This window comes from Aegilops tauschii, chromosome 2, assembly GCF_002575655.3.
Source record: "Aegilops tauschii subsp. strangulata cultivar AL8/78 chromosome 2, Aet v6.0, whole genome shotgun sequence".
Taxonomy (NCBI): Eukaryota; Viridiplantae; Streptophyta; class Magnoliopsida; order Poales; family Poaceae; genus Aegilops; species Aegilops tauschii.
In genome coordinates, this window is record NC_053036.3 from 540,212,608 (window position 1) to 540,233,445 (window position 20,838).

The 20,838-nt window shown below is 44.9% G+C and overlaps 2 protein-coding genes across 3 annotated transcripts; both read left to right on the forward strand.

The window, feature by feature from the left end:
- The first annotated feature begins 240 nt into the window (after window positions 1-240).
- LOC109759274 (uncharacterized) lies at window positions 241-5,467 on the forward strand. 2 transcript variants are annotated; one of them, XM_020318094.4, is made up of 7 exons: window positions 241-798; window positions 1,084-3,063; window positions 3,132-3,335; window positions 3,708-3,800; window positions 3,997-4,458; window positions 4,560-4,701; window positions 5,177-5,467. In XM_020318094.4, exons 1-6 carry the CDS (start codon window positions 382-384, stop codon window positions 4,653-4,655), a joined length of 3,252 nt encoding a protein of 1,083 aa, XP_020173683.1. In that variant the 5' UTR covers window positions 241-381; the 3' UTR covers window positions 4,656-4,701; window positions 5,177-5,467. The 2 variants fall into 2 exon arrangements, with proteins under 2 accessions (XP_020173683.1, XP_020173684.1); XM_020318095.4 differs by having other exon boundaries at window positions 275-798; window positions 4,560-4,659.
- Window positions 5,468-8,835: 3,368 nt separating this feature from the next.
- Window positions 8,836-20,397, forward strand: LOC109759273 (uncharacterized). Its single transcript, XM_020318093.4, has 13 exons — window positions 8,836-9,332; window positions 9,540-11,570; window positions 11,639-11,842; window positions 12,221-12,313; window positions 12,487-12,948; window positions 13,050-13,149; window positions 17,550-17,688; window positions 17,763-18,102; window positions 18,198-18,611; window positions 18,699-18,994; window positions 19,084-19,348; window positions 19,434-19,878; window positions 19,958-20,397. Exons 1-10 carry the CDS (start codon window positions 8,922-8,924, stop codon window positions 18,942-18,944), a joined length of 4,440 nt encoding a protein of 1,479 aa, XP_020173682.1. The 5' UTR covers window positions 8,836-8,921; the 3' UTR covers window positions 18,945-18,994; window positions 19,084-19,348; window positions 19,434-19,878; window positions 19,958-20,397.
- Window positions 20,398-20,838: the final 441 nt, after the last annotated feature.

The following is a 20,838-nucleotide window of genomic DNA, read 5'->3' on the forward strand; positions in this document are numbered from 1 at the left end:
CTGCTGCTAGTAAGAATAGGTAGGGGGAAATTGGGAGCATAATTGGTTTGGTGCAAAGAATTGACATACCAATGTTTAGCATTGTGCCAAATATTGGCTACCAATTGCTTGGTTGGCAATACCAAGACTTGCCAAATATTGGCCGCAAATCAATCATGCTCTGGATCTCCGAGTCGAATACCTCTTGTTAGTTTGACAGGGAACTGCTCAAAGCTCTCCAAATGGATTTAAGTGCAAGCCAGCCCAGCGGGGAAGGGGAAAAGCACGCAAAACCCCAGCCCACCGCGGCGCCGCAAACCCCAAAGCCCACATCCCCCCCGACCGTGCCTGCCCCGCCGCCGAAACGGAACGGAAACCACGCCCTAAGCTTGCTCGAATGCGATGGCGCCACCGCCGCTAGCCACGGCGGCGGCGGCCGAGGACACCGCGGAGCTCCTGGAGGTGCGCTGCGTGGGGTGCAGTGAGACGTTGGAGGTGGAGCGGGGGCTGACGGAGTTCGTCTGCCCCGACTGCGCCACGCCGCAGTCGCTCCCCCCGGAGCTCATGCCCCCGCCCCGCCGGAGGGCGCTGCCCCTGCCGCGCGGCGCCGCGGACGCGCGCGGGGCGAGGCTGCCGTGCGGCGCCTGCGGCGAGCTCCTCAGCGTGCCGGTCGGGCTATCGCGCTGCGCCTGCCCTTTCTGCGGCGCCGAGCTGGCCGTCGACTCCGCCCGCCTCCGGAACTACATCCTGGCCTCCGCCGCGGCGGCCGTCGCACCGCGCTCCTCGGCATCCGTCCCTCCGATTGTTGCTGCCCGGGAGGTATATATGCTTCTCCATTATGTTGGGCTGTGATTTTGGTATTGCAGAGTCGAAATTTTTGGAATACATTTGGGAAAAAAAATTTACCCCTAAAAAAAGGTTTTTTTTTGCCCCATAATACATCTCACGCTGGTATTGCAGAGCCTTTCTGGCATTTCCCCCGTTATTTGATGATTCCATATATGCAACTTTGTAGTGTGTCTACCTCAGTTGATGCACACTCCCACTGGCACCTGGGTATCCATCAAGATTCATAGTGCACACCTTTCTTTTCCTGTGATGCAGAGATGGCAAGAGTGTCCTAGTTACGCAATGCACGCAGGGCTACACCAAGCAGAACCTGATGCGAGGTTAATTCCTCCACGGAGGACGCAGGTAGAGCGTCCCAGTCGTTTCATTCACGTGCATCGGGATGAACAAGAGTATCCTGATCATATGATTGATGGAGAGGAGATACATGTGGCTAATGAGACTGTTGCAAATCATAGCCGTCAGGGAAATCGACCTTCACTTGGCCGTGGTATTGTAGGTAATGAGGAGAGACAAGTTTTTCCTCAAAATGTAAATGAGGTCAGAAATCATGTAAATGATCAGCGCCCTAGTTACCATATTCAGCCAAAGCGAGCGCAGCTGGCATGCCTGCGTAGAGTCATTCATTCAGAAGAGATGGAGGATGGGTCTCTCAGCCATGAAATTTATAGAGAGGCGAGACATACTGAATTGATATACGAGGCTACTGCAACTCATAGGAACCAGAGAGTTGGATGCTCCACTGGCCCCCAAACTCCAAGTATAGGGGAGAGGCATATGGGGACTCCTACTCAGATCATACATCAGGCGCACAAACAGCCTTATCATGAAAGTCATGCGGAAGGCAGTCAGATAGACTGTCTAGATGTGGATGGGGTGGTTCATCCGCCAGTCAACCAAGCAAATCATGGAGAAGAGGCATCCACTGAGATGATCGATAAAATGCTTTCAAGGGAGAGCACTTGGCCTATTGGATGTTCAGTTGGACCCAACTCTGTTAATGTAGAGAAGAGAAAGGTATCAACCACGAATCATGTCAAGCAACATATGCAAAAAGAACAGTCTGATGCAACTCCTTCAGAACACACACAGAAAGAGCATCCGGATCAGGCAATTCATGAGCCTACCAATCATCTAACTAATGCAGAAGCAATGTACTCTTTTCCTATAAAGGAGACTACTGCAAGGTGTAGCAAGCAGAAAAAACCAGAGTTAGTTAATGCCAAGACTATTGCCGAGAAGAGACATGTGGAATCACTGAACCACAATATACAACAGGCAGAAGGGCAGACCTCTGATACTGATAGTCATGAAATCCAGGTCGATTTTGAGCGTCAAAGTAAGGCTAATGAGAGGCATGGCAACACTTCAACTCTTAACGGGCGGGAACATTTTACACCTCCGAATAAGCTGGCTGATCTAAAACAGAAAAATGTATGCACTAATGATGAAATCCAGAAGGAGCAGACTGAAGGTAATGTTTCCAAGCAGACTAGTGGTTGGACTCAGAAGAAGAATAGAAAAGGCTCAATAGCTTCATCAAATGATGGGCTTCAGCTTAAACATAGTAAACGTTTGGCCAAAGATTCATCTGCTGCTATGGAAAATAAACCTCTAGAAAGCGACGCTGGTGACCTGCAGAATTTTGGTCGTAATGTCCAAGTGCCAGAAGATGCTATGGATGATGAATCAATTGAATGGGTGCCTCTTCAGCAGTGTCCCCCCTCTCCAGATTGTGAAGTGTCAGTTGCCACGACAGACACTGATTCTGTAGAAAGTGATGACGATGAGGACTATGTTGTATCTCCAAATCAAAGCATGTCTGAGTCTGACCATCCAGATAACGATGAGGACTATTGCCGATCTGTACATAAGGTGCCTCAGGAAATCTCTGGTGAATCAGATGACCCTGATGTAACCACGACTCCTTTAGTTCCTGATATGTCTGACCCCGAGCATTTCGCGCGGAATTATTTACCTCTAGAGGTCAGAAGGGCCCTTGCAAAGGGAAAGAAAGTAGGAGGTCGTCTTTGTCTCAAAGTGTGGACCTTGCCCAAGGGTGTACGGATACCGGTCTCCTTGAACACTTCGGGCCTGCCAGTCGGAGAAAATGCAATCATGTTGATTAACTTTCTAGGCGCACTGGCACGAGATGCAGTGTTGGCACCTCTCACATATGTAAGTTGGAAAACATTTCCAAAGGAGAACAAGGATGTTATGTGGCACATTGTTAAGGTATGCATTACTAATGTTTTTTTTTTCCTGCCTGTAACTTTTTTCACACTGCTTATTCTTTGGTATAGCTTAAATTTGATGTTGATCCACCTCGCGAGTTGTCGGTCCTGAGCTCCATAAGAAACAAGTGGAAGTTTTGGAAATGTCACCTAAAACTGAAACACCACGATCCTCATATAACTGAAGAGGAACGCCTTGCTGATCGAGATCCTCGTGTCCCAGAAGAACAATGGCGAGTCCTTATTGCATATTGGAATACGGAAAAGGCAAAGGTAGTGCTGTGCATTCTCTTTTATTTGTTGTAACACTGTACTCCCTCTGTTTCAAAAAAGAAGTCCTTTTAGCACCTCCATTTGTTCTCAAAATACTTGCCCTTCTACACTTCCAACGCAAAGTTAACTCATTTGTATTCTTGCTTTTCCCTTTAATCAATGTCATCAGAAAAGAGCTAATTAACTCTTGTGCTTGCATGCCTTGCTTCATGGGAAGAAAAAGGTAATTTAATGACCTTGTGACGAAAAATAGATAGGCCATATAGAGTTATAGACATTTTACCAACATTCTTGTGCCCAACTCTAAAAAAGACAACCATTTTGAAACGGAGGTGTAGACATTTTATGATTGATAAATGCTTTTAAACACAGGCCAGAAGTGCTGCAGGTAAAGCTTGTCGGGCGAAATCAACCTATATCACTAAAACCGGATCAAAGAGCTTTGCACGTATATTTGAGGAAGAGGTAACTCTTATGTCCTTGTTTTCTATCTGGATGATTTGTTCATATGTTATTTGAATGAAAAGAAAAAAACTCCTATGTATTATATACCAGCAAGTCCATTACTATATTTTATATGTAACTATAAATCCGAACTCATAGTTTTTGCCCTTGTCTCCTGGACGCGCTCAAGAACTGAAATGCCTTGCTCACCTTGCAGTCACGATCTGGTGACCCTGCTCTTGAGAATCCAGAAAGCCCAGAAGATGATTATGCACCTGCCATGGGTGCAAAAAGGAGGGCTAGTGCACGCACGTATACACCTGGGCCCTCCCCCAAAGACCTACAGGAAAGGTCAGACCCGCAAGCTGCGAGGGCCAAACGAAAGGCTGGAGATGAAGTCTCCACACCGAGAAAGAAGGTGGTAGTAACAGAGGAAAGTCGCCCCAAAAACTCTCAGGAAAATGCAGTCTTGGAAGCTGCGAGGGCTAAAAGAAAAGCTGAAGATGAGGCAGCCGCTCTAAGGAAGAAGGTGATAGTGATGGAGGAAAGTCAGAAAAAGCTGCAGGAGGACTTGGCAAGAGTGACAAACGCAATGAGTGCTATGCAGAAGATGATGTCAACTGGTGGCTTACCAAATGGAATAACGGATGAACCAGTGATGCTACCAAGTTTCCAACAGGTAAAATCCTTTTAGTGAACTGATTTGACTGTGGGAGATATGTAGCTGATATTGGCTTGCGACAATGTATCTAAACCAGACCTTTTCTTGTTATGTTCCAGGAACGAAATGAAGCGAACTCCGATGATGTTTTGGAGCCGCATATTGTTTACTCAGGGCCACGTCATCCTTCCTCGCATAATCAACGGACTCGATGAGATGGTAATGCCATCTCATATGTCCAAATGCAGACTCGATGAGATGGTAATACCATCTCATTATGTCCAAATACGCCTCCTTGAGAGCCGAGCTGTGAAACAAAAATAATTAACCCCAAAATGTTAAGAGTATGCGGTTTACTGAAAGCAGCGAAATGCACCTGAGCTCACATGCACCTGCGGTGAACAGTAAAATAAACATAACTGAATTGTCAAAAAAATAGTGAAAAGAAAACCGCACTGACTGCTGTAGTTTCTTATATGCATGCAAAATTTCATGGGGAAAAGAGCATTTTTTAGTCCAAAGGAACAAATTTTGTGGTGATCGGCAAAATTTTATAGCACGGGACTTCTCTTTTGCACATAGTGCAATATAACATTTTCCATGAAATTTACAAGCACAAAAAGGACTAGGGAGTCTACATGCCTTGCTGTTTTTCTCTCTTTGAGAAAAGCACATATGGTGTTTTTGTTTTCAATCTGTGTGCGTTTGACTTATCGGGCTCATTCTTGTTTTGCAGATTGGACCTGATCGACTGATGCTTGGGGTACAAAGCGGCAGTAGTGTTCGCCTTTTAGCTGGATCTTAGTTTTATAGGCACCATTTATGGTTTCTCTCGGGTAGAAGTGCTCACATTTCACCCATATGATCGCAATCTCTTGTCATGTTTCTTGCACTTTTGTAAGAGGGCAACTAGTTGTCTATCCTGTATGTAGGACTGAGAAGAGAACTAATCATATTTTGCTGATGTATGTGATGACAAAGGAGTGTTGCCCGAACATAAGCAAAATTTACCAATGTCGTTAAGGAACTTTGTTTTCAAACTTGACAGCATGTCGCTGAAGTGACGCCATGGCATTTCTTCAGTTGTCAGCCACAGCATAGTCAAATAACCTGGCAGAGGGAAATATTAATGCCACATCTCAATTTGTATATGTTATGGAAGGTCATATCCGTCGAAATTGAAGGTCATATTAAGACCAAAATGATATGTTGGCTTGTTTGCTCTGATGTACACATGTAAAGAAGCTGAAAATGATTCCAACTAAATATGAAACTGAGCAGGAGTAGATTTGTTCCTATGTTCTGCCATTTGCTGTATCCTTAAAACCTTGGCATATCTTCCTTGACACATGCTTGGAGCTCAGCCCCAAGCAGAGTGAGATGTGCCATATACATATCTTCAGGAATCACTGCGGTGCTGCCGTCGCACTCCCCTATCCCTCCGCTCTCCACCAAGGCGCTATCCTAGTTGGAAGATGCAAATTGTAGATCATTCTGTTCCAATAGGACTGAGATTGCTGATGCTGCTGTTAGGTGCAACTGAGGTTGAGTTACATCATGTTGGTCATTGACCTTAGTTGTAGCATCGTAGTCACCGGATTTGCTCTATCTTATTTAAGCTACGACATGGAATGTTTTGTTTCGATGAAATGAAATTATAAACTTTGCACGCTAACGCTCCTACCTAAACCATGAAATCATTTGCGATAATCCTACACTTTTCTAAACCATTTAACATGAACCCCACCCTTGGTATGGATAGTTGTTTTTTTTATTTCGGTGTTTGTAGAAAATGTGAAAATATTCATGGATGTAAGGAATGCTGTGAAACGATAACTTGCAAAGCTCATAAAAAGGAGGGATAAATAAATCCATGTTGCCTTCTCTTTGAACAAAACACAAAAAGAAACATGAAGTGCCATATATTTAGTATGCATCTTTGTAGGTTATCATTTGCAATATTCCCTACGTTCGTGAATTATTTCAGAATTTTATGGAACATTGGAGTTAAGGACTTGTCTAAGGTTCGGAGTGGCTTTGTCTCTTAGAGTGCCAAAATAGCCTGAAACAATTTCTAAGTGTAAATAATGCTACCATGAGAACAGTAAAAGGCATTTGTGTAGCAGAGAAAATAATAAGACAATAGATAAAAGAATTACACATGTTATTTTCACATGACACTTTTTTATGATTTTTTTGTGGGGTAGAGTCTCATGGTGTCTACACCCGATTTTTCATCAATTTTGAAAATCTGCAAAATGCAGAACAACTACACAAAACCAGGATAGGGTTTGAGTTAATTGATTTTAATAAGTTCATGATTCAATATAAAACAGATGAATATGTCACAATTCTCGAATCAAATACCATAGTTCATACATTTAAAATATCCATTACATACTACTCCCTCTGTAAAGAAATATAAACGATCTTATATTTCTTTATAGAGGGAGTACCTCATTTCTGAAATGTATGCCGTCAGCAAAAAGTCACTTTGGAACCCGGGTGCATTGGAGCCCTATTTTTGAACTGTGCCAAAATACTATTTTGAAGTTTCAAAAAACTCTGAAAACAAATCAACATGTTTATATGAATTTATATTACACATGTGTAAATTTTGGTGCCGAAATAAGTAACCATGTGAGTTACACAAAAATGACAAAATCATGATTTTGGAAAGATGAACAGTGCATGCATTATTCACTACTTGGAGATCACCATTTTGTCATTTTTGTATAGGTCGCATACTTACTTATTTCATCACCAAACTTTACACATGTGTGATATACATCCATATGATCACATAGAATTTTTTTTCAGAATTTTTTGAAACATTAAATGTGATTTTCAAAGTATTTAAAATAAGGTCCTCCAATACACCCGGGTTCCAAAAATCCACAGTCACTTTGGAACCCGGGTGCATTGGAGCCCTATTTTTTGAACTGTGCCAAAATACTAATTTGAAGTTTCAAAAAATTCTGAAAAACCTTTTACGCAAACTGCGACGCAAGACCTCATTGCATTCACAATCACTATATGACATACGGAAATAAATGAAAGCATTTTTATGTGCAAAGGCGGTGGGGACGAGATGTAAGAAAAACTGGCTTCTGCGCACAGAGCTAGATTTTGTAAGTTCAAATCCCTCTTTGGATTATTTGTCGTTGCATTTTGGTCATGCTTGGTTGCACGCCAAAAAATAGCTAGCCAATACTTTCGCATACCAAAATTCTACAACTCCAAAATTTACAAAAAATTGCCAAGTCTTGTGAGATGACCAAAGTAAGTTGATAATTGATCAACTGGTAGCCAAATTATCTTGGCTTGCTCGTGTATTAGTCGCGAACTGTTGGCTAGCCAATGTGTTAGTAAGTTGATCTTTGTAATGCCAAAACTTATTGGTAACTGTGAATCAACTTGTGGTTGAATGGTTAGAAGAACAGTGATATCTTTAGTCCATCAGAGTTAAAGTTCTAGACTTAACACTATGGATGAAAACGGAGCGGAAATGAATGAAACTGATGCTACCATATTTGTTTCCATATATATTTTTACGAAAGCAGAAAGAAATACGAAAACATTGGAGCAAACCGACATATTTAATTTTTAACATGACTACTAAATATTATGTTGATTGTATTAGAAGATATGCATTTGTGCATATTTTTTCAACCTTGACAACCCAAACACATTTGTGGTAATTAGAAGGACAAAATCCATATATAAGCAAAACACAGTGCATCAAGTCACCCTCTTAGAAGTAAAACACATTGTAACATCACAAAAAAATCCATGAAGGGGAATTTTAGGCTTGACCTTCATTGTGGTTACAATCAGGTCTAACTTCTTTGTATGGTACTAGAAGTTGGGCCACACATGAGCCATTTTGCTCATTGTATATTTGTGTGATGGTTGATGGTTAGGCTACAAAGGCTCCATAAGCCAATAGAAACGAAAAATTTCATATTCACGAAACAGAAACTTTCATTTTCATGTCTATTCCGAAGCTCTGTTTTTGTTTCCGTCTGCATAATATTTTTGTTTTCTAAATTTTCACTTTTGTTTTTCATGTTGTCTCTTTGTTTCCGTTTTTCTGCCAGAAAAGCAAAAAAATTTAACTCTGTTTTTCCTACCTAATGCTCGTATTTTTCTGAATATATTTCAGCCCTCGTGTGCGTTCAGTGGGAGAGACATTCATGTTGACTACGAAGATGTCTGTGGTGACCTTGTCAATCTTAAAATGATGTGCCGATTGAGGTGCTCATAGGGATAGTGTGTGCATGTTTGTGTTTATAGGGACGAATGTATGTGCGTATGTATGACCTCGTGTTAAAGAAAAAGATTTACCGGAAACTTTACGGGAGGTTTTAGTAGCCAATATTTTAGCCAATGCCTAGACAAGTGTGTGAGACTGACCGTGCCAGCCATCGGCGTTCCTTCCCCCGCCGCCGAAATAGAAATCACGCCCTAGCTCGAAGGCAATGGCGCCACCGCCGCTAGCCACGGCGGCGGCGGCGGCCGAGGAGTTCTTGGAGGTGCGCTGCGCGGGGTGCGAGGAGACGTTGGAGGTGGAACGGGGGCTGACGGAGTTCGTCTGCCCCGACTGCGGCACGACGCAATCGCTCCCTCCGGAGCTCATGCCGCGGCCCCGGCGGAGGGCGCTGCCCCTGCCGCGAGGCGCTGCGGGCGCACGCGGGGCCAGGCTTCCGTGCGGCGCCTGCGGCGAGCTCCTCAGTGTGCCGGTCGGGCTATCGCGCTGCGCCTGCCCGCTCTGCGGCGCCCAGCTGGCCGTCGACTCCGCGCGCGTCCGGGACTACATCCTCTCCTCCGCCGAGGCGGCCGTCGTGCCGCTCGCCGCCGCATCTGTCCCACCGATTGTTGCTGCTCGGGAGGTATATATGTACTTCTCGATTATGTTGGGTTGTGGATTTTGGTATTGCACAATCGAAAAAATTGCAATTCAATTGGAATCTATTACCATCTTCATTTCATAATTTCATTTACTCTGTACTGTGTCTAGCTCAGTTGGTCGGAGATCTGGATGATCCATCGACCTTTTTTCCCTAAATAGTGCACACCTTTCTTTTCCTGTGATGCAGAAATGGCAAGAGCGTCCTAGTTATGCAATGCGCGCAGGGCTACCACGAGCAGAACCTGATGAACAACAGGGGTATACTGATCATATGATTGATGGAGAACAAATACATATGGCAAATGAGAATGTTGCAAATAATAGCCTTCAGAGAAATCGACTGCCCCTTGGCCGTCGTATTGTAGGCAACAAGGAGAGACAAGCTTTGCCTCTAAATGAGGTCAGAGATCATGTAAATGATCAGCACCCTAGTTACACTATGCAGCCAAAGCGAGCACAGCTGGCACGCTTGCATAGAGTCACTCATTCAGAGGAGATACAGGATGGACTTCTCAGCCATGAAGTTTATGGAGAGGCGAGACATACTGAACTGATAGATGAGGCTACTGCAACTCATAGAAACCAGAGAGTCGGATGCTCCGTTAGCCCCCAAACTGTAAGTATAGGGGAGAGGCATATGAAGACTCCTGCTCAGAGCATACAGCAGGTGCACAAACAGCCTTTTCATGAGAGTCATGCAGAAGGTAGTCAGTTATACTGTCTGGATCTTGATGGGGTGGTTCATCCACCTATCAACCAAGCAAAACATGGAGAAGAGGCATCTACTGAGATGATCAATAAAACACTTTCGAGGGAGAGCATTCGGCCAACTGGATGCGCTGTTGAACCCAACTCTGTTAATGTAGAGAAGAGAAAGGCATCGACGACAAATCAGGCAATTCGTGAGCATATCAGTCCTGCAACTAATAGAGAAGCCATGTGGTCTCTTCCTATAAAGGAGACTACTGCATCGTGTAGTAGCAAGCAGAAAAAATCAAAGTTAGCTAATGCTAAGACTATTGGCAAGAAGAGACATCTAGAACCACTGAACCACATACAGCAGGCAGCTAATGCTAAGACTATTGGCAAGAAGAGACATATAGAACCACTGAACCACATACAGCAGGCGGAAGGACAGACCTCTGATAGCCGTAGTCATGGAACCCATGTCGACTTTGAGAGTCAAAGTAAGGCTAATGAGAGGCCTGGCAACACCTCGGCTCTTAAGGAGCGGGAACAGGTTACACCTCCGAATAAGCTGGCTGATCTAAAACAGAAAAATGTACGCACTAATGATGAAACCCAGAACGAGCAGATTGAAGTTAATGTTTCCAAGCAGACTAGTGGTTGGAGTTGGACTCAGAAGAAGAATAAAAAAGGCTCAATAGCTTCATCAAATGCAGGGCTTCAGCTTAGACATAGTAAACGTTTGGCCAAAGATTCAGCTGCTGCTATAGAAAATGAACCTCTAGAAAGTGACCCTGGTGACCTGCAGGATTTTGGTCCTAATGTCCAAGTGCCAGCAGATGCCATGGATGACGAATCAATTGAATGGGAGCCTCTTCAGCAGTGTCCTGCCTCTCCAGATTGTGAAGTGTCAGTTGCCAGGACAGACACTGAATCTGTAGAAAGTGAGAACGATGAGCAATATGCTGTATCTCCAGATGAAAGCTTGTCTGATTCTGACTATCCATACAGTTATAGAATGAGTGCTGGTCTTTACCCTAGCACACCGTCTGCGCATAAGTTGCCTCAAGAAAACTCTGATGAACTAGATGACCTTGATTTAACAACAACTCCTTCAAATACTGATATGTCTGACCCTGAGCATTTTGCGCGGAATTATTGTCGGTTATTACCTCTAGAGGTCAGAAGGGCCCTTGCCAAGAAGAAATATAATGTGTTCCATGACCGTCTGACACCTGAGGGTTCCAATAAGGTATCCCTGCACGATATAACTGATTCTGAAGAGCAGCAACAAGGTAAAAAGGGACACAAAGCAGGAGGTAATCTTTGTGTCAAAATGTGGACCTTGCCTGAGGGTGTACGGGTACCAGTCTCCTTGAACACTTTGGGCCTGCCAATTGGAGAAAATGCAAACATGTTGATTTACTTTCTAGGCGCACTAGCACGAGATGGAATATTGGCGCCTCTCACATATATAAGTTGGAAAAATATTCCAAAGGAGAACAAGGATGTTATGTGGCACATTGTTAAGGTATTCATTCTAATGTTAGTCTGTTCCCTGCCTGTAACTTCTTTCACACTCCTCGTTCTTTGGTATAGCTTAAATTTGATATTGATCCACCTCACGAGTTGTCGGTCCTGAGGTCCATAAGAAACAAGTGGCGGGTTTGGAAATCTTATTTAAAACGGAAACACTATGATTCTCATACAACTGAAGAGGAACGCCTTGCTGATCGAGATCCTCATGTCTCAAAAGAACAATGGCGAGTCCTTGTTGCATATTGGAATACCGAAAAGGCAAAGGTAGTGATGTGCATTCTCTTTCATTTGTTGTAACAATGTACTATTCCCTCCATTTCAAATAGATGCTTTTTTGCCTCCATCTTTTCTCAAAATACTTGTACTTCTACACTCCCAATGCAATTTAAGTCATTGTGTTTCTACTTTGCCCTTAATCAATGTCATCAGAAAAGAGATAATTAACTCTTCTTGTGCTTGCATACCTTGCTTTGGCGGAAAAAAGGTAATTAATGACCTTGTGAGGAAAAAAGAGATGAGCAATATAAACATTTCACGAAAACTTAATTCTTTTGCCCAACTCTGAAAAGACAATTATTTTGAAACGTGAGGGAGTAGACATTTTGGATAATTTGGATGATTGATATATGCTTTTAAACACAGGCCAGAAGTGCTGCATCTAAAGCTTCTCGAGCCAAATCAACCTATGTCGATAAAATTGGATCCAAGAGCTTTGCACGGATGCATCAGGAAGAGGTAACTCTTGTTTCTTTGTTTTCTGTCTGGATGATTTATTCATGTTACTTGAATGAAAAGAAAAAGAAAAGTTTGTGTTATATCAGCAAGTCCATTGCTAGATTTGACATGTTAGTATTTGCCCTGATCTCCTCGAAGAGCTCAAGAACTGACATGCCTTGCTCACCTTGCAGTCACGATCCAGTGACCCATCTCTCGAGAATCCCGAAGGGTCAGGAGATGACTATGCACCTGCCATGGGTGCAAAAAGGAGGGCTAGTGCACGCACGTATACACCTGGGCCCTCCACCAAAGACCTACAGGAAAGGTCAGACCCGCAAGCTGCAAGGGCCAAACGAAAGGCTGGAGATGAAGTCTCCACACCGAGAAAGAAGGTGGTAGTAACAGAGGAAAGTCGCCCCAAAAACTCTCAGGAAAATGCAGTCTTGGAAGCTGCGAGGGCTAAAAGAAAAGCTGAAGATGAGGCAGCCGCTCTAAGGAAGAAGGTGATAGTGATGGAGGGAAGTCAGAAAAAGCTGCAGGAGGACTTGGCAAGAGTGACAAACGCAATGAGTGCTATGCAGAAGATGATGTCAACTGGTGGCTTACCAAATGGAATAATGGGCGAACCAGTGATGCCACCAAGTTTCCAACAGGTAAAATCCTTTTAGTGAACTGATTTGACTGTGGGAGGTATGTAGCTGATATTGGCTTGCGACAATGTATCTAAACAAGACCATTTCTTGTTATGTGCCAGGAACCAAATGAAGCGAGTTCCGATGATGTTTTGGAGCCGCATATTGTGTACTCAGGGCTACGTCATCCTTCCTCGCATAATCAACGCACTCAAAGAGATGGTAATGCCATCTCATATGTCCAAATGCGCTATTTTTTAAATAATACATTTTTTAATAAATTAGATAAATATTATGTTGTTTTGATAATTTGCAAAAGTAATATGGCATCGGCCGCATCGAAGTCGACTGGCTTCCATCGGGTTTGCTGGAGCCGACAGGTCCCAGTCGGCCACGACGAGGCTGATAAGTGGCCCATCGGCCAAGGCTAATTTTTTTAAATAATACATTTTTTATTAAATTACACAAATATTACGCCGAAAAAAATATTTTTCACAAATAATACATCGTCGGCCCTCAGCCGGCCGACTGGACCTAATCGGCCCACAGCAGGCCGATCGGCTTGCTGCTGGCCGACTGCTGGCCAGCCTGGCACGCGTCGGCCTCGGATTGGGCTGGCCACGTCGCGAGGGGGAGGGAGGGAGCTGTCGGCGCGGGCGTGCCCCTGTCGGCCTACCGCGGGCCGATCGGCCAGCTGCTGGCCGACAGGGTGCGGCCCCACCTCGCACGCGGCTGGCCGGCTGCTCCCTGCGGCCTTATCCTCCCCTTCCCCCCTTCTTCTTCTGTTCTTCTTCTGTTCTTACCTTCTCCTCTCTCTACACAAAAATGCCACCAATTTATACACCTAAATGAGTAAGTTTTTCACGATTTTGGCACCGTGAATGGATTCAACTCAGTTAGGGCAGCCAAAAGAGGTCTCGATCTACTGATGGGGTAGCTCGTGGTGGTCGTGGTGAGCATTTTGGTGGAGGTGGTGGTGGTGAAGTTGGGGCAGTGTGGTGGTGGTGAAGTTGGGGCAGTGTGGTGGAGGTGAAGCTGTCGTTCGTCGTTCTTCGTTGGAGGCGGAGCACCGGCAGTTTGGTGGCCGCCGTTCGTCGTTCTTCGTTCGCACGCACGCTTCAAGGGTATATTTCAGCAAACATTTTATTTTTCGTAGGTGCTCCGGTAGTATTTGTTAATATGTTTCGATGTGAAATAAATTAGGTGTGCGATTATTGTTATTTGCCCCGGTAGTATACGTAAATATATTTAGATGTCAACTAATTAGTTATGTAAAAATGTGTATTTAGGAGTGTCAGTATTTGTAGTAGTTCCAAAAAAAGGTCCGTAATATAGGCAGTCCAGTCAAATATATTAATCTGTCAATATTTGTAGTTGCTACGGCAAATATTCGTAATATACTTGTAGGTGTGTGAATTGTATTAGTTCTCCGTTAATATTCTGTAATATATAGTTAGGTAATATATAGACATGTCTAATATTTGTTAGTGGGGATATTAAGTTGTTGCTTAATACTTGTATTTCGTTGTTGAAAAAAAAATAGGTGAGTCGAGATGTCCGATGTAGTGAAGTTCAGATTTTACTACGGTCCTGGTACTGTCCAAACAACTGAGATGGGAGCAGATCTGAGTGAATTTACTCACATAGAGGTGCCAATGAGCGCACCACAAACATGGTCAGTCAGTCAGTTGAAAGAATGGATTGCGGCAAGTTTAGGTCTTGATACTGAAACACACACCGTCGGTGTTCATGCATTGTGGACACGGTCAAGTTCAATAATTTACTTTTATTTGAGGCCAATAGAGGGAGACTCCGATTGGGTGCGGTGGTTACAAGGTTGTGAACGAAGGGGATGCAATCCTGTTGCTTTAGTGCTTCCCGTCGTGAAGGAGGTCACTGCACATGAAGGCGAGGGTGGCTACGAAGGATAGAGCAGTCAGGTAGAAGGAGGAAATGCTTATGGTTACGAACAAGGATAGAGCAGTCAGGTAGAAGGAGGAAATGCTTATGGTTATGAACCAGGGCAGAGTAGTCAGGTAGAAGGAGGAAATGCCGATGGTGATTACAATGGCGAGGTGGACGCTGACGAGGTAGATGGGCACATGCAGAACCAGATGGAAGAAGAAGACACCGATGTTGAAAGGGGTCATGCCGATGATTCTGACGAGTCAAATGAAGAAGAAAATGCAGAGGAGGTCCCGAATCCTGCATGGTGGAATCATGACTTCACATCTGCAATGACCGTGAATGATGTACATGATTCAGCCTGGCAATATCACCAGAACAATATTGCGACGGGTGCTATGTATCCGAACAAGCAAGCCCTGAAGGATGCAATAATTAATTGGGCAATGTCCACGCAAAGGGTTTTCACAGCTCAGGTGTCCAGTCAGAAATTCCTGACAATGGTACGCAAGAACGCAGATTGTCCCGCCAGGGTGCATGGCTTTCTCCCTAAGTATGGCACAAGTTGGGTGATAAGTGACTTAGTTAATCACACTTGTCTTATTCCCTGCATCCCTCAAGATCATGCCAACCTTTCATCCACGCTTATTGCTCGATTGTTTTACGATGAGATAGTGCAGGGCAAAGCTATGGAAGTGAAGGCAGTCCAGACAAAAGTCTTTGCCAGGTTCAAGTACAGAATTTCTTATGGCAAGGCTTGGAGGGCTAAGTATGCGGCGCTTGAGAGGAGATTTGGTTCTTATTTTGATGCATATGACTCTGTTGTCCACCTCCTCCACACTCTGCAGCAGCGGAATCCAGACACCTATATCGATATCCAAGACATGTTCATGCCAGAGTTCCCAACTGTGAGGGTGTTGCATCGTCTCTTCTTCTCTTTCGGTGTATGCATCGAAGCTTTCAAGCATTGCCGACCGGTGATATGTGTTGACGGTACTTTTCTCACAGGCAAGTACAAGGGTCAGATCCTGACAGCCATAGGTCAAGACGGCCAAAATCATGTCGTCCCACTAGCATTTGCTTTTGTGGAGAGTGAGAACATTAAAAGTTGGACATGGTTCTTCGGGCAGTTGAAAATATCAGTTGTGAAGGAGAAGCCCAATGTGTGCATCCTTCATGACAGGCATGTAGGTATACTCAGTGCGATAAGGACACTGACAAACCCAGGCCCTGAGGAACAAGTTCCATGGCAGGACTTGCAGAGCCGTTGGTGCATGCGCCATCTAGGGGCTAATTTCTTCTCGCAGTTTAGAAATAAGAACCTGATGAATCTGTTCAAAAAACTCTGCAAGCAGAACCAGTTATGGAAGTACAATTTGATACGCGACAGACTTAATGTGTGCACGCAGAGACACGTGAGGGACAGGAAAGCTGCAAGAGATGCAGCGGTGAGGGCACATGTTGAAGCAGTAGCTGCACAGTTGGCAACAGGAACAGCGGCCGTGGAGGAGGAGCCTGTTGGGCTATGTGACCTGCCAGGCTTTGACCCACCTGGTACTAGGAGAAGGCTCGGGAGGTCGATTAAAACCTTCGAGCAGTGGATAGAGCATGAGCCTCTGGAGAGGTGGTCTTTGCTACATGACACACATGGAGCAAGGTACGGTGTCATGACAACGAACCTCGCGGAAACATACAACTTTGTCCTCAGAGGAAACCGGGCATTGCCACTTACAGCCATCGTTGAGGGTATTTTCTATGGCACCGTCAAGTATTTCAGAGATAGACGTCAAAAAGCAGAGCAGCATATCTTGAACAACCCAAATACACGGTACTGTGAAAGAGTCACGAAGTACATGGACAACAAGATGCAAAAAGCTAGGTCACACACTGTAGTCGCCATCGGTAATCAAGAAAGAAGGTTTGAGATCCGCTTAGCCAACAACAAATTCGGATGTGCAAATGAGTTGAGGACGCATGAGGTGAAAATTGGCAATGAAGCCTGGCCAACGTGTGAGTGCACATGCAATAAACCGAAATTGCTTCACCTACCTTGCTCACATGTACTTGCTGCTTGCGGGCAGCTTGGAATGGACGCAATATCGTTTGTGTCTCCATTTTTTCTGAAAGAGTCTGTCCTCAATACCTGGACAGGTGAGCTGATGGGTTTTCGATCAATGGGTAATTTCAACAGCGTCAACCCCGCCGAAAGGCGTTACATTCCAAACCCAGAGCATATGCGTACAAGTAGAGGCAGACGGCAGTGTCAGCGCATCCGGAATGATATGGATGAATCTAAAGCAAGAGGTCCGACTAGGCAATGCATTCTATGCAATGAATTTGGCCATAGGGACACTAATTGTCCCACTTTCGTCACTGGGCGTGGACGAGGCAACCAGGGAAGAAGAGGAGGTAGAGGCAGTAGAGGAGTAAGGGCGAGAGGAAGAAGCTAAGCTAGCAGTAGTATGTTCTGAATTTGTATTAAGTGTGGTGTGGCACTATGTTCTGAATTTGTATTAAGTGTGGCACTATGTTCTGAATTTGTATTAAGTGTGGCACTATGTTCTGAATTTTTCTATGTTCTGAATTTGTAATAAGTGTGACACTATGTTCTGAATTTTTATTAAGTGTGACACTATGTTCTGAATTTGTATGCATGCGGCACTTGAGAGGAGATTTGTATTAAGTGTGGCACTATGTTCTGAATTTTGTATGTGCAGGAATGTCGGGATTGTGGTTGTTGAATGGGGACATTGATAGGGGTCATCGTGCTGCGATATGGTATGAGCGCAAACTTGAGCCTCTGGTCACTCGCACTCCTAAGGAAAACTGGATGATACACTCAGGATGGCTTCAGCGGTACGTGCTTTATTAATTTGCACACTGACATGCATATTAATGGGAGACACTAACTTAAATGTTCTTTGTTGAAGGTTGAAATGGGCTGGCCTTTTACCTTTCGCGCGTCTGGTTGAGTCTATCCCGGGTGAGAAACGCCTCGCCATCGATGGGTCCTTGCTGAGCTGCTTAGTGGACCGTTGGAGGCCAGAGACCCACACGTTTTACTTCAGATGGGGAGAGATGGCTCCTACTCTGGAGGATGTGTCACTTTTGCTCGGACTACCGTTGGCAGGTCATGCCGTAGGACCGTTGGATGCACCGGCTGGTTGGGAGCGAGCTCTTACACAACGTTTTCATGGTGTTTTTCCGGATGCTCCGGATCCGGTATGGAAGCATCACGGACCTAAGTATGAGTGGTTGCTAAATTTCTGGGTAATTTCCCCTACCTATTATTTTCAAATTATCGTGCATACAGTTTTACAGAAAATAATTGCGGCTTACTAAAACTTTCTCTTCGCTTAATGCAGATCCAGAACTTCCGGGCGCCGTTGACTGCGGAACAGATCATTCGGAGCCTGGAGGCCTACTTAATGTGGCTTTTTGGTAAGGTGATGTTCACGGAGAACCATGTCACCACTATTAGCGCGCTCTACATCCCTATGGCACTCGAGATAGCGAGCGCTCAGACGGCGGATCAGATCAGACAGAGGAGTTGGGGTTCGGCGGTCTTAGCAGCTACATACCGAGGTATGTGCAACGGTTGCCAGCTTACATCGAGAAAGCCAGCCCTTCTTGGATGCCCTCTATTCCTACAGCTGTGGTCGTGGGAGAGGTTCTCTATAGGGCGACCAGATGTACGTGTTCATAAGCCTATAGACGCCATGTTTGATGTTGACGGCATCGACATGCCTACTTTCGGTCTGTGTTGGACACGTCGCGAGGTATGCACCGTGTTATAGTTTAATGCAACTTTTTTCTGCATAAGAGATAGTTTGATGCTAGCGGCTACTAACTTTTCTTCTCTGCAGAGACGCTTTGCTAGTGATCAGACCAGGAAGGCATACACAGCATTGAACGAGCAGTTCGATGCGTACACCGGGGTCATCTGGCAGCCCTACACGGAAGCAGCCATACAAGCGAGATACCCTGGTGGTATGTCTGTGCTATGCACAAGGGACCGAGATTACTGGATGACAAAATCTAAGATCATCTTCGATGTCTTCGTCGAGGAGATGGCACAACAGAGGGTTATGAGGCAATTTGGTCTTCTGTAGTTGGAGCTACCTCCCCCTATAGAGAACCCGGTGCCAGCACACATCCACAGGTATTAACCAGTTTTTTAATGTTGCATTATCTTTCATAGTACTCCATTCGAAGCTTTAGGTAATTGTTGAACACACACCATAATTTTAGGACGACAAGGAAGGGCATGACCAGGACAACTGCTGACTGGCTAGTTAGACTAGAGCCGTATGTTATAGAATGGGAGACAGCAAACACAAATCTATGGCACGAGAATCACAATTTCGATCTCGATGAATTCAATCTCTATTTGCGGCGCTACATGACCGGAACACGGTTACGCATCGTTGAGTACTCCCACCCAGAGGAGATACCGGATCCAACTCCGTCGGATATGTACCCGAGCTATGATACTTCGGGCTCTAGGCAGTATGCGGTAAGATATATTTTCTTTACGTAATGTTGTCACATACTTTGACGTGCAAGAGACATACATTATTAATCGTCATGGAAATTTGCAGGCTACCTTGACACGCGAACTCTACGACGACGTGACCACCTTTGGACGATCACTATCGTCTGGACCTCTTCTTCAGCATTGTCCAGTGCTACAGCCCTTCTTGGAAAGAATTCAGAATAAGATACGGACTGTGTACGAGGCTATCACGTGCACCCGGAGAACCGATGTTGTTCAGCACCAGCAGGAGCAGCCGCGTCACTCCATGCACCGACATCAAGTACGTCCACGTCTAGCACATGGGCCGACAACCAGGCCACCCCGTCCTGACCAACCTGGCAGTTCTACGTGGCACCCGCAGCACTATGGTCCCACGTCGAGCTTCGTGTTTTTTCCACAGCCACAGCAACACGGTCCCTCGTCGAGCTTTGTGTTATCTCCACAGCCACAGCAGCACGGTCCCTCGTCCAGTTTCGTGTTTGAGCCAGAGCAGCTGTCACAGCCAGCAGGTATGTGTCTTCATATTTATTGTTTTCAATATTAATTGACGCGACCTCATTCTTCATGATGAAACGTTCCATCGCGTAGGAGCCTACGGATATCAGGCATCTATGTCGGCATCACATGATACGTGGGGAGTGATCAACATCCCGAGGAGAACATACAGGCTCAGATGTCGCAGCACACCCAGTGGATGAACATGTTTTCGACTCCTCCATCAGGCCCCACACAGGATACACAACATGACCAGGGAGAGTCTGAGATTCCTCCTCGTCACATTAGGGCACCCGACAGGTTGGGATGGTCGCCGCTTCCAGATCCGCCTCCCCGCCAGGCCAGACGTTGTCATTGACGCTTCTATCTATCAGTAGAGACATTACCATCTATTTCTGTGTGAGACTTATGTCTATTGTATGTATGAGACAAATGACTATGTACTTATGTATGAGACATATGCCTACTCTATTTTAGTACTCTGTTATCCGAACTACAAGATCATATTTAGATAGAACATAATACTCATACAACGAGACATTACAAACAACTAGATAGAACTACATCTAAATTAAATGGTACGTAACTGAACTCACAACATACAGCATAAAAACTACATGAAGTCATCATCGTCATCCTCGATCGATGCAGAACTCTTGCCCTTCGACGATGAAGAACTCTTGCCCTTCGACGATGCAGAAACCTTGCCCTTCGATGATGAAGAACTCTTGCCCTTCGACGATGCAGAACCCGGAAGCGGCGGCATGAAGATATCATCTTCGTCCTCGCTCTCCTCAGTCCATGAACATGGATTATTTGCTGCAATCCTTCTGAAAGTTTCACTCTTCGGCACCACTACCTTCTTCCACCTGTCATGCAACCTAAGAAGTTCTTTACGTACCTCCTCATAGGTCCTTTCAGGCCACCCAGACCTACGTAATTGGTGAGCCAACTCATTCATTATGGTGTCACTA